The 13,657-nt window shown below is 43.6% G+C and overlaps 1 protein-coding gene across 1 annotated transcript in view; it reads left to right on the forward strand.

Annotated features, from left to right (window-relative positions):
• Positions 1 to 468: 468 nt before the first annotated feature.
• LOC100554017 (opsin-5) overlaps positions 469 to 13,657 on the forward strand; it is a 39,654-nt gene continuing 26,465 nt past the window's right edge. Inside the window, exons 1-2 of the mRNA XM_008116579.3 lie at positions 469 to 710; positions 9,556 to 9,696. Of these exons, the coding sequence (XP_008114786.1) occupies positions 9,579 to 9,696 (118 nt within the window). The 5' untranslated portion in view covers positions 469 to 710; positions 9,556 to 9,578. The remainder of the gene's footprint in view (positions 711 to 9,555; positions 9,697 to 13,657) is intronic.

Genomic DNA, 13,657 nt, shown 5'->3' on the forward strand with positions numbered 1-13,657 from the left:
TTACATGGGGCCATGCCCAGAATAATACAATATAACAAAATATAATAGAACAACAAATCATAGCACATTAAACATACCAGAAGCGACCTGCAGTTTCTCAAGTCGCTCCTGACATAGAAAAACAAAACAGCTGTTCTGGGAGTTCTGGGGACCCACAGGTTGAGAACCACTGTTTTAGAGAAAAGAAACAAACCGCAAAGAAAAATGGTCAAGGCACCAAGATGCGTTGGAGAACAGGCATGGAGAAAACGATACAAAAACAAAAGAACATCTTTTGAATGAAAACTGAGGATTTCAACTATTTTGTTTGCTTGCAGTGGTCTGGAAAGATTCAAGCTAGGCTTTCAATTGAGTAGATCTAAGCTTGAAGCCCAGTTAATGTTCAAGTGACAAAGGAGGGGCTCGGGGCGGGGCTGCTGCTGCTGCTGCTCCGGGGAAGGCAGGCGGGCGGGCGGGCGAGCGCTTAGTGGATTCCACTCACAGGTAGTGGAGCCGCCGGGTGGGAGGGATCGCGGCTGCGAGCGGATGGGGCGAGGGAGAGGGCGCAGCGCCGGAGCCCGAGCCATCCCGGGAAGCGACCCTCTGCCTCCGCTGCCCCTCGGGAGGGCATGTAGGCGCCGCGGGACCTCGAGAGCCGCCGCTTCTCCTGATCTGGACCCCGAGAGCCGCGCCTGGGAGGGCATGCGCGGCGCCAGACCCCACGCCTGCAGGTACGGCCCGGTTCATGGGCAAGCTGCGCCGCTCAAGAGATGCCTTGAGTTTTCCCTTCTCTCGCCGCCGCCCAAGTCGCTTCCGCGTTAACTTTTACCACCCACCCGAAGCTGAATGCCTCTTTGTCGAAAGTCTCAACTGCATCAAATACATGTTGGCTCTGGGCATAAGGGAAAGACTCCTTTATAAAGAATCAAGACTCCAGCTGTCTTCTAGCAGGATACTGGAATATTAGAAAACCAACATTGTAGATAGAAAACCAACTCTCTCTCTATATATATACATTTTATAAAGTATATATGTGTGTGTGTATGTATAGTGGGTTGCTGTGAGTTTTCTGGGCTGTCTGGCCATGTTCTAGAAACTTTGTCTCCTGACGTTTCGCCCACATCTATGGCAGGCATCCTCAGAGGTTGTGAGGTCTGTTGGAAACTAGACCAGTGGAATAATGTCCTGGGTGGGAGAAAGAACTCTTTGTCTGTTTGAGGGAAGTGTGGATGTTGCAATTGGCCAGCTTGATTAGCATTTAATGGCTTTGCAGATACAAAGCCTGGCTGCTTCCTGCCTGGGGGGAATCCTTTTTTTGGGAGGTGTTAGCTGGCCCTGATTGTTTCCTGCTTGGAATTCCCGTTTTCTGAATGTTGCTCTTTATTTACTGTTCTGATTTTAGAGTTTTGTAATACTGGTATCCAGATTTTGTTCATTTTCATGGTTTCTTCCTTTCTGTTGAAATTGTCCCCATGCTTGTGAATTTCAGTGGCTTCTCTGTGTAGTCTGACATGGTTGTTGTTAAAGTGGTCCTGCATTTCTCAAATATGTTGTGTCCAGGTTGGTTCATCAGGTGCTCTGCTATGACTGATTTATGCAGTGTGTGTATGTGTACACACACACACACACACACTTTATAACAAATCAAGACTCCAGCTGTCTTCTAGTATACATACATACATACATATATATATATATATATATATTAGAAAAACATTATATACACACACACATTATAAAGTGTGTGTGTGTGTATAATTTATAAGGAATCAAGACTCCAGCTGTCTTCTAGCATGATACTATATATGTGCGTGTGTGTGTGTTGGTTTTCTATCTTGTTTTAGGGTCTGATGTGACTGCGCTGTGAAATTTGGGTGATTTCAGGAGGAAAAGCATCTTTTAAACAAATACAATGTGCAGGTATGTCGATACGGGCAGTCCTCAACTTACAAACAAGAGAGATCCTGTAGGTTTTGTTCTTAAGTTGAATTTAGATGGAAGTTGGAACAGTGTAAATCCTATGATCCCAAGGATGGAAAATGAGTGGACTTCTTCTGAACTATGTGATCCATATATATCTATATCTATATCTCTGTACTTCCCTATGTAATCCAAAGTGTGTGTGTGTGTGTATGCTTCCCTATGCAATCCAAAGTGCATGTGTGTGTTTGTATGTATATATATATATATATACACACACACACACACACACACACACACACAAGTTTCCCTGTGCAATCCAGAGTGTGTATGTGTACGTGTGTGTACACACACACACACATATATCAGCTTTGGATAGCATAGGGAAGTGTTAATACCCCTGTGATGTTTGTCTGTGACCCTGTTCAGGAGATTTCACCACACCTTTTGTCCCTGTGAGAATTGGATTTTGGGGAAACAAGGATTAGTGACAAAGCTTCAGCGGACACCCCTTTTCCCCATGAAAACTTTTCTGGGAGTGAATTTCCCTTCCTAGGGGGAGATTTCTCTCACTTCCTGTTGTCTCACCCCTGTTATTACCTAGAAGTCGTTTGTAAGTCAGATGTTAGTAACTCGACAACTGCCTGTATATATCTATATTGGTAGTTTTATATCTAATTTTAGAGTCAAATGAAGGTGCACAGTGAAAGTTGAGTGTACAATTGATTTCAGGAGGAAAAAGCATATTTTAAATGAATAAAATATGTATGGTGTATATATTTCTAAAATAAATTATACCTCACTATGAATAAAGACACTGTACCACATGCTAGTGAATGTATTGAGCTAGTTTCATGATCTGTGCTCCGTGGATTAAAAATCGCTCCCTTTGGTTTCCAGGGATCCCTTTTGCATCGTAATGTAGCTCACTCCCTTCAGAGAGTGTTGAATGCTCAGGTGTGGGACTACCCCATACCTGCCGTGGGTTGGAGCCAGATAGGGAATGTCCCTTCTGCCCGCTCCAGTCAGGCTTCAATCCACTGCATATGTGATATGCGTTGCATGGGAAGCCTGACTGGGATAGTGGGATCAATTAGAATTCCAGGTAAATTAGAAAACGATTGGCGCCTTAAGTACAAAACATTTGAATTATATGAACACTTATCAGAGCTCTTAAAAATAACAGTACCTTTTAGTGAAATTCTGTAGATGAAAAACATTTTTCAGATATGTTGTCGAAGACTTTCATGGCTGGAATCACAGGGCTGTCGTATGTTTTCCAGGCTGTATGGCCATGTTCCAGAAGCATTCTCTCCTGACGTTTTGCCCACGTCTATTGCAGGCATCCTCAGAGGTTGTGAGGTCTTGATGAATGATTCAGATGTGTATAGACTCCTTAAGAAGCAGAAGTTGATGCATAAAAGGAGGGGAGGGGAAATAAATCTTAGTTTGTGTACTATTTTCTAAGTATTGTATTGATCTCACAGAAACCTACATTTGTTGTTGTTATTTGTAAATGCTGAAGGCGCTTCTAGTAAGAGGTGTCCATATGTTCTATTGCACATTTGTTCAGACTGCATGGGCGAATGTTTAAATGCTTGTGTGACCCTCTGTATGCGTTTTCCTCCCTGGTTTGTACCCAGAGACAAGAATGCTTTTAGGCCCCTTCTACACTGACATATAATCCAGATTATCAATGCAGATAATCCACATTATCTGTTTTGAACTGGATTATATGAATCTACATTGCCATATGATCCAGTTCAAAGCAGATAATCTGGATTTGAGATGGCACTGTAGAAGGGGCCACATCCAGGGTCCACATCAGGTCCACAGCTGTGCCTGGGCAAGAATGAACACATGGATGTGTAAATGAATACATATACAGTAGAGTCTCACTTATCCAAGCTAAACGGGCAGGCAGAAGCTTGGATAAGCAAGTATCTTGGATAATAAGGAGGGATTAAGGAAAAGCCTATTAAACATCAAATTAGGTTATGATTTTACAAATTAAGCGCCAAAACATCATGTTATACCACAAATTTGACAGAAAAAGTAGTTCAATACTCAGTAATGTTATGTGTAATTACTGTATTTACGAATTTAGCACCAAAATATCATGATATATTGAAAACATTGACTACAAAAATGGTTTGGATAATCCAGAAGCTTGGATAAGCGAGGCTTGGATAAGTGAGACTCTACTGTATGTGTGAATTGATGACAGAGGCCCCTTCTACATAGCTGTGTAATATCCAGATTATCTGCCTAGAACTGGATTATGTGGCAGTGTGGAAGGGCCCAGAATGGCCAGGTGAAATATCTTTACCAGCTGTAAAAAAAGTCAATTCTCCTGCAAGCAACTCCATCTGAAATTCCCTTTTCTGCACAACCACAAAAAGTGCAAGAACTTTGCCCCTTATTTCACCAGGCAGCCCTAGTTGACGAACACATGTTGAAATCAACTGGACAGTGCTGCGCTAAAACTTATATGGAACACAGCCCTTTCTGTCTTGGAATATAGGAAATCCTGCCTGTAAGAGAAAGGCAGCCCTGAGGGAGAATGGAAGTTATGAGGAAGAGTCGGAGAGTTTGTGGATAAAAGGCACTAGTTGGGGAAGAGATCAGTGGATGAACTCGCCACTCAGGCCCCTTCAACACTGCTATATAAAATCCAGATTATCTGCTTTGAATTGGATTATGTGGCAGTGTAGAAGGGTCCTTAAACTGAGGCCCCTTCGAAACTGCTTTATAATCCAGATTATCAAAGCAGATAATCTGGATTTTTATGGCAGTGTAGAAGGGGCCTTAAACTGTACAGTGAGCTGAATTGCTCCTGGTGCTTCCTCATCCCTTTTCTTTGTTTAACTTTTATCATTTCCCAGCCTCAAATTAACAATGCAGTTATAAGAATATGTTAAATACAGCCATACATACCGTGTTCACTCGAACCTAATACTCACCTTTTTCGGCTAAAAGACCTTGCCAAAATTGGGGTGCACATTAGATTGACACCATACCAGTAATGTTAGTGCTGAGACAAAACAAGGGGAAGCTGCTTCAGGAGAGGCACCTTGAGCTCCTCTTGGAGGGACCTCATCTCTAATTCAGTGGCCAGGGCGCAATGCTATGGGAGCCTGGGATTTGTAGTTTGGGGATGCATCTGCATTCTTTGGAAGAGAAGTCTCAAAACCTTGTCAAACTACAGCCCCCAGTTCCATAACATTGAACCAAAGGAATTAAAGTGGATCCATTCTACAGCATAGATGTGCCCCAAGCTTGGGTGTCCTAAAACAATTGCTTATAACAATTCTAACAATTCTTTGGCCAAATTACAAAGAGTGCCGCTGCGCATTAGATTAGATTAGATGGTACATTAGACCTGAGAAAATAATAATAATAATAATAATAATAATAATAATAATAATAATAATAATAAATTTTATTTATACCCCACCCTCTCTCCCAGAGGAACTCAGGACAGTGTCTCAATACGGGTATCTGTTTATGCATCTATCAACCAATATGCAAAGTCCACACTCCTCCTTAATATCTGTGGTTACAAATTTGTGTTCATCATCCAGTCCTTGAAAATACATTACATAAACTCTTGTCAGAAAATGTTTTTACTTTCATCTGCATATTTATTCCATTAAAATTATAATAAACACTACACAATTTAATTATTTGAGCAGCTTTAATAATCTTTACAGAGAGCATAATCCTATGGAAGACTCATGAAACATACTAGGACTTACCCTATTTTGTGTAGCTGCAGTAATGTTATGAATAGGCTTTAAAAATTAATTTATATCCACTGTTTATTTCTACTGGTTGCTATTCAAGAAGATTTAAAAGTGAAGTCATTTTATGTACATGAAAACAGGTACTTCCCATAACCTGTCCTACGATACTGATCAGAGATGTGGGTTTATGTTACATGTGCTGAATGTTATGTATTGAAACACCTGTGTATAGATCAACAGTATGTTTAGACACGTAGCAGAGTGCATATGTGCTGAATGTCACAAGTGAATACTACTTATGCCTTCACTGTATGAAGTTGAACTCTTCACCAATTCTGCAGGGTCATGGTTAGCAAGCTAAGCCATTTGATGGCTTGTGGACTAGAATGTAGAGGTGCTTCAGACCCATTATTTCACTTGAGAGGGGCTTGCTCCCCAGTATATGCAGTGCTTCATTTGCCCATGCTTTGCCTATGTACTGATAGGTTACATAAAAATAAATGTATCGTACTTTTCCCATTTCTATATAAAGCTGGACAGTGAAGAAAGCCGGCAGGAAGAAATTCAACACATTTGAAGTGTGGTACTAGGGAAGTGATATATGGATCCTGTGGAGTGCTAAAAAGACAAATAAATGGGTTATAAAGCAAATCCAGCCTGACATCTCACCAGAAGTCAAAATGATTCAACTGTGGCTGTTGTGCTTTAGCCCTGTCATAAGATGATATGACTCACTAGAAAAGGCAATAATGCTTGGCAAGATAGAAGGCAGTAAGTAGGAAAAGAGGAAGAGCACACTGCAGATGGCTAGGCAGTTGGACTCTATCACGCAAGAGAGGCAAACTGGCATTGAAGCAGGAGCTTAGATGGTAATTCCTATTGCACACCGCCATGTGGATCCCATTGCCAGTCTGCCTCTTCCCTGTGATTGACCCGTTCCTTGTTGTTGAGAGGAAAATGTCCATTAGAAGCTGCAAATTGTGTCATTTTCCCATTCCCTGTTTGGTATGATGGGTCCATTGCACTTCTGTGCTGATATGCACAGCGGGTGGGATTCTTCCCTTCTCCCATTCCCCCCCCCCCCTTGTTATTCCCAAGCCAGAGTTTTGCAACAAAAAAAATCATTGGTGTTTTATTTTTTTATTCACCATACATGGAATTGTTACATTCTTTAAAAAAAATATTTTAAAAACTTAAAAATTAAAAATGAAACTTAAAACTTGTGCACCAGTTGTGCCGGTACATTGGAAAGCCAGACCTGGTCACGGTGGTTCACGCTCTTGTTATATTCCGTATAGACTACTGCAACGTGTTCTAGGTGGGGTTGCCTTTGAAGACTATTCGGAAGCTTCAAGTAGTCCAACGGGCGGCAGCCAGACTGCTCACTGTTGTGATGTACAAGGAGCATACAACCCCCTGTTATGTCAGCTCCACTGGCTGCCAGTCAGCTGCTGAGCACAATTCACAGTGCCGGCTTCAGCCTATAAAGCCCTAAATGGTTCCGGCCCAGTTTACCTGTACAAACGTATCTCCTTTTATGATCTACCTAGGAGGTTAAGATCATCTGGGAAGGCTCTGCTCTCGGTTGCACCTCCTTCGCAGGTGCAGTTGGTGGAGATGGGCAACAGGGCTTCTCAGTGGTGGCCCCTCGGCTATGGAACTCCCTCCCCAGCAAAATTAGATCAGCTCCCTCCCTCCTGACCTTCAGGAAAAAATCTTCAAACCTGGCTGTGGGACCAAGCTTTTGGTCAGTAATTCTTGATCAGTGTAATAAGTGAACACAAAATAGTGCAATGATGAATGGAACGGCTCTGGATTATGTTTTTGGACTACATGGTTTTAATGATTGGTTTTAAATGCTTGGTGTGTAATTTTTTTTGGTTTTTAATGTATTTGTTTATTTTATCTGTATATATTGTGCAGCATCAAAATTTTGCCTACTTGTAAGGCCACCCTGAGCCCCCTTCGGGGTGAGAAGGGCGGGGTATAAATATGGTAAATAAATAAAAATTAAGGAGCAGCAGAATTGTATGAGGGCAGAGTTACAAGATTATGCAGAAGTGTAAGTGCAGGACCATGGGTTGACAAATCAGTGAAGTTGCATGAATGCAGAGACATGCAGTAGCAACTGTGATCATGGCCAGTATGCTGCCTCTATCAGGATTACACAACTGTGATTACACAACTGTGTTGTGTGTATTAAAATCCTGAGTCTGTAAGACATGAGCCATTGGGTGACTTGGTGGTCTGTTAATCACAGGGTGACCAGAAGTCACAGTTGATTTGATTGCAATTAACAACACATTTACTATTAGCCTTGCCTGTCTGATCTGGTAAACTGTACCATCTGTATTTCTTTGGATGGGACTGATGGAAGCTGTTCCAAGAATTTTCACAGCCAGGCCCAACAGCAATGGGGACCTGAAAAAATTCCCTGTGTCATTGTATTGATTATTTTTCTGGATCACCATTCAGGAAATACGGTAGAATTATGTTCTCTGCTCCTGAGGTGATGGCTGATCGGTTGGGTTCACAGAAATGTTAGGGTTGTGTTTTTCTTCTTGTTGGTACTGTCATCTTCTGAGAGGTGTCAGCAGCACCAGTGTGTTCTCCACCTTTTTCTGAAGCTGTTGTGCATGAAGGGGAAGGTGGGGAAAAGGGGGTCTTTGATAGTCCAGGTAGTATGTCTTCTAGCTTTCCACAACAGCATCCTTCTCGTTTAACCCTAGTAGGTGAGCAGGGAGATAGGTATGGATGATGCCATCACATGTTTTCTCTTTTTGCTCTAAGGTTGGCAAGGAGGGTGGAGGATCACAAACTGTCCTCTTCCTTGGGATGTGGCAATAGTAATTCACTTTCCACTTCAAATACTGTAGCTGGAAAGCTTAGGTCACCCCTGCATAACTTTTAAAAATATATAAAATATAATTGCATCCTGACTTCTAATTTGGATGGGGCATTTTTCATTAAGGAGAGAGGGTCTTGTTGCTCTCCCTCATATATTTACGAAAAGCACAAACACCCCATAATTGCCTGCTTTTTAAGTTCCTTTAAAATCTCCCCCACCCGACCCCCGGACTGGTTGGCTGCATTCTTTACTTTATAAAACTATCATTAAGCTTTCTTATGAAATGTGTTGTCGAAGGCTTTCATAGCCGGAATCATTGGGTTGTTGTGAGTTTTTCGGGCTGTGTGGCCACGTTACAGTAGCATTCTCTCCTGACATTTTGCCTGCATCTGCAGTTGGCATCTTCAGAGGTGTGTTGGAGGTGAGGCAAGTGGAGTGTGTATGTATATATATCTGTGGAATGTCCGTTTCTTATGAAATGTTTGTTTTGTACAGATAAACCTTAATCTGCTGCATTAAAATTGCAACTATTAATTCGTTGTATAGTGTTTTATCTGTTTTCTAAAACATTGCAGCATGTGTTGCTGTTGTTTAAATATGTAAACAACATTTCTATGCTTCTGCTTTTTCCCTAGCACCCAATGCAACATTTTGATCACTTAGAGTTTAAAAAAAAATTGAACATATACTGGGACAATAATAACCCTCTTTCTCTTTTCCTTCCTTCTTTTTAATTCTTTTGAAGAATTATGGTGCTATCATATCTCTATTAAAATGGCACTTTTTCACCTTAAATCAAAAAGAAATTGTGTCTGGCCAGGACAATCTGTCAGGACTTTGGAAGTAGTGTTTTGGGAGTAGTATAGAAGTTGTTTTTCTCCCTTCCTGACAATCCGCTTAAAAATAAATCAGCTAAGACACACAAACACACGCAATCAAGATGAACAACTGGAAAAACCTTAATGAGGCAGATTTGGTATTTCCCAGAATTTGTTTTTATTTTTTATGCAGTTTGAAATATTGTGCCACATGTGATATATTAAGTACTATTTTGCTTCTCAGATCCTAATCTCTGTTTTACTGGAATGGAACAAGGCCAAAATATCTCATCTCAAGATGATAACCAGCAAGAGGAAGACCCCTTTGCGTCAAAACTATCAGTTGAAGCAGACATAGTAGCTGGAGTTTATTTATTAGTAATTGGTAAGATTTACATCTTCTTCAAGTGAATGCTCCTTCTGGTGTTATCTGTGGATAGCTTTGTACAAACTACATGCATGAAGTATATTTATGTAACACTGCAGAGAGTGTGATTGGAGTAGTTGATAAAATTGTATATATTCGCAGCTTTTGTAGTCTGGTAAGATTGCCTAACGGCGCTCCATGCAGTCACGCCAGCTCTTCAGCTTAGAAATGGAGATGAGCACCAGCCCCCAGAGTCGGTCACGACTGGACTTAACGTCAGGGGAAAACCTTTACCTTTACCTTAAGATTGCCTTAGTGCTCACAGAAGCTCTGCAATCACATTTAGTTAAACATGATTGCTGATCTTGCTCAAGTGCTTTGTACAGTATGTGCAAAAGTGTAACTTAACTCAAGGTGCTCAGAGATGGTGGTGGTGGTCCTTGTGCACCATCTGCCCCCATTCAGCTCTACACATGTTAAGGACTACATCTGAACAGGGCTACATATTGAGGTCAATTTAAAAATGATACTTGTTATCACAAACATTATACAGTTCACACTTAACCTTCATCAGGACTAAGAGTGTAGCCCCTCCCCTACCAAAGTGATGGGCCCTCACTGCCACCACAGTAGCCCCCAGGGGACTCATTTGCACTTCCTTTCTCTTTCTCACTCTTTCACCTGTTTCCCTGCCTTTTTCTCTACCTGTCAACTCAACTGATCCACATCTATTTCTTTGTCCGAGAGCAAGTGATGCCACCAACAGGAAAGTCAACAAATGCAAGAACTCCACACCCAGCTGCATATTAGGGAAGAGGAGGGTGGCTGAGGTGGAGGAATGGGGAAAGAGACAGACGGTGGTGGAGGCAGTCTGGAAGGAAGGCAGGAAAGAAGACGGAAATTAAGAGGAGGACGATCATCCAGCAGGAGATTTCTGCAGCAGTGTTGCTGTTGTCCTAGGTCATGAAGGGGAGAAAGCTTGTAGACCCGTGGCTGAGAAAGCTGCAACCCTGCAAATAATCAAATCCACAAGAGACTATCCCAGAAAGTTGTGGGCCTTCATGCATATACCACGGGTTCTCAACCTGTCAGTCCCCAGATGTTTTGGCCTTCAACTCCCAGAAATTCTAACAGCTGGTAAATTGGCTGGGATTTCTGGGAGTTGGAGGCCAGAACTACTGGGAACCCAGGTTGAGAATCACTGGCATATATAGACCAATGAAGACAGAAAGGATAATGGACATAGCTTAGTATGGTAAATTGGATGAACTAGACTAGAGTTTTATATAGTATTGGCTTATTTTTTTCACCACTGGAATGCCAAGGTGCAAGAAAATACTAATCTGTATATGCTTCTTAGTAGAATGTATCTTTGTTGGAAAAACTGGCTGTTCTTTATGGTCTCTGTGAATGAACACCAATGGGTTAACTACTTCTATTCAGTCCAATTGGTACCTTCTAGAATGCTAAGAGATACTTTTAGGCAGTAGCTCTGCCCACCCTCTGGAGAGTATATAGTGGGCAGCTGCCACAGTTATTTATTATTATTATTATTATTATTATTATTATTATTATTATTATTATTAAACTTTATTTGTACCCCGCTAGCATCTCCCGAAGGACTCGATGCGGCTTACAAAGTCCAAGGCCTCAACACACAATATAACAATACAAAGCAAAAGGCAAATTAAAAACAATTAAAACACCCTCACCCTCCGGGTGAGAAGGGCGGGATAGAAATATTTGAAATAAATAAATATAAACAACAAGCAATAAACAATACGCAAAACACAATAAAACTGGGCCGGGCCAGAGTAATGGGTACAAGATTAAAAGTGCTGATGTGACAGGTGATATATAGGGCTTATAGGGCAAGTGCAGAGTGCGATATACGATCTTAGTTCTAATAAAGTGCTTATGGGACTTGGTATTGGAGATTTCCTATTAATCTGGGAAGGCACATTGGAACAGCCAGGTCTTCAAGTTCTTTCTGAAGACTGCCAGTGTAGGGGCCTGTCTGAGATCCTTGGGGAGGGTGTTCCAGAGTCGGGGGGCCACCACAGAGAAGGCCCTGTCTCGTGTCCCCACCAACCGCGCTTGCGACGTAGGCGGGATCACGAGCAGGGCTTCTCCAGATGACCGAAGTGAACGCGTGGGTTCGTAGACGGAGATGCAGTCACGGAGGTAGGATGGTCCCAAACCGTTCAGGGCTTTGTAGGTAAGCACCTGCACCTTAAATTGGGCTCGGAAAATAAATGGCAGCCAGTGGAGCTCCTTGAACAGGAGGGTTGACCTCTCTCTGTAAGGGGCCCCAGTTAACATCCTGGCTGCTGCTCGTTGGACCAGTTGGAACTTCCGAGCCGTTTTCAAGGGCAGCCCCACGTAGAGCGTATTACAGTAGTCCAGTCTGGAGGTGACCAAGGCATGGACCAGCCCGGCCAGATCAGCCTTCGCGAGGTACGGTCGCAGTTGGCGCACGAGTCTCAATTGTGCGAAGGCCCTTCCAGACACCGCCGACGCCTGAGCCTCAAGCGTAAGCGATGAATCCAAGAGGACTCCCAGACTGCGGACCTGTGGCTTCAGGGGGAGTGTAACCCCGTCCAGCACAGGTTGCCACCCTATACCCCGGTCAGGATTACGATCGACCAGGAGGACCTCTGTCTTGTCGGGATTGATCTTCAGCTTGTTCCTCCTCATCCAGATAGACACAGCGGCCAGGCACTCGTCTAGTACCCGAGAGGCCTCCTTGGAATTAGGTGGAAAGGAGTAGTAGAGTTGTGCATCATCTGCATAGAGGTGACACCCAACTCCAAAACTCCGGATGACCTCTCCCAGCGGTTTCATGTAGATGTTAAAGAGCATGGGAGACAGAATAGAGCCTTGCGGGACCTCACAGCTCAAAGGCCAGGGGTCCGAGCAGGCGTCTCCCAGCTTCACCATCTGGGATCGACCCTCCAGGAAGGATCGGAGCCATGACAAAACCGTGCCCCCGAGACCCATCCCAGAGAGTCGTCCCAGAAGGATACCATGATCGATGGTATCAAAAGTCGCTGAGATGTCCAAGAGAACCAACAGGGTCACACTCCCCCTGTCCAGCTCTCTACGGAGGTCATCCACCAAAGCGACCAAGGCTGTCTCGGTGCCGTGACCAGGCCTGAAACCAGACTGTGACTGATCTAGGTAGTTGATGTCATCTAGAAAGCCCTGGAGCTGAGAGGCAACCACCCGCTCCAGCACCTTACCCAAGAAAGGGAGGTTGGAGATTGGTCTGAAATTGTTCAGCACCGTGGAGTCAAGGGAAACCTTTTTAAGGAGTGGACGAACCACAGCTTGTTTCAGGTAAGATGGAAAAAAACCCTGCTCCAACGATGCATTAATGATCAACACAAACCAATCAACCAGCCCCTCCCTGGCCGATTTAATTAGCCAAGACGGGCAAGGGTCCAGAACCGACGTGGTTGCCCTCACAGCCCCAAGGACCTCCACCACGGTCTCAGGAAGAACAAGCCTAAAAGAATCCCACAAAATCGGACAAGCAGATGCCTCAATCACCTCCCCTGACACTGTGGTGAAATTGGAGTCGAGCTCAAGGTGTATCTGAGCGACTTTGTCTGCAAAATTTTGTGTGAAATCGCGACACCGAGTTTCTGGGTCGTCAAAAGTCTCCTCCACCACAGGTGGCTGAAGGAGTTCCCCAACGACCCGAAACAACTCCGATGATCTATTTGCTGCAGACGCTATACGGGTAGTCATATAGGACTCCTTGGCTGCCCGTATAGCCACGGTATACGCCCTAAGAAAGGCTGTAGCCCGTGCTCGGTTGGACACGTCCCGAGAACTCCTCCAAGTGCGCTCTAGCCCCCTCCTCGTATGCTTCATCACAGCCAGCTCCCCGGTGAACCAGGGAGACGGCTTGTCATGACGCAACGTGATGGGGGGTTCGGGAGCGATCGTATCTATTGCCCTGGTCACTTCCCTG

Source organism: Anolis carolinensis, chromosome 1 (genome assembly GCF_035594765.1).
Source record: "Anolis carolinensis isolate JA03-04 chromosome 1, rAnoCar3.1.pri, whole genome shotgun sequence".
Lineage (NCBI taxonomy): Eukaryota > Metazoa > Chordata > Lepidosauria > Squamata > Dactyloidae > Anolis > Anolis carolinensis.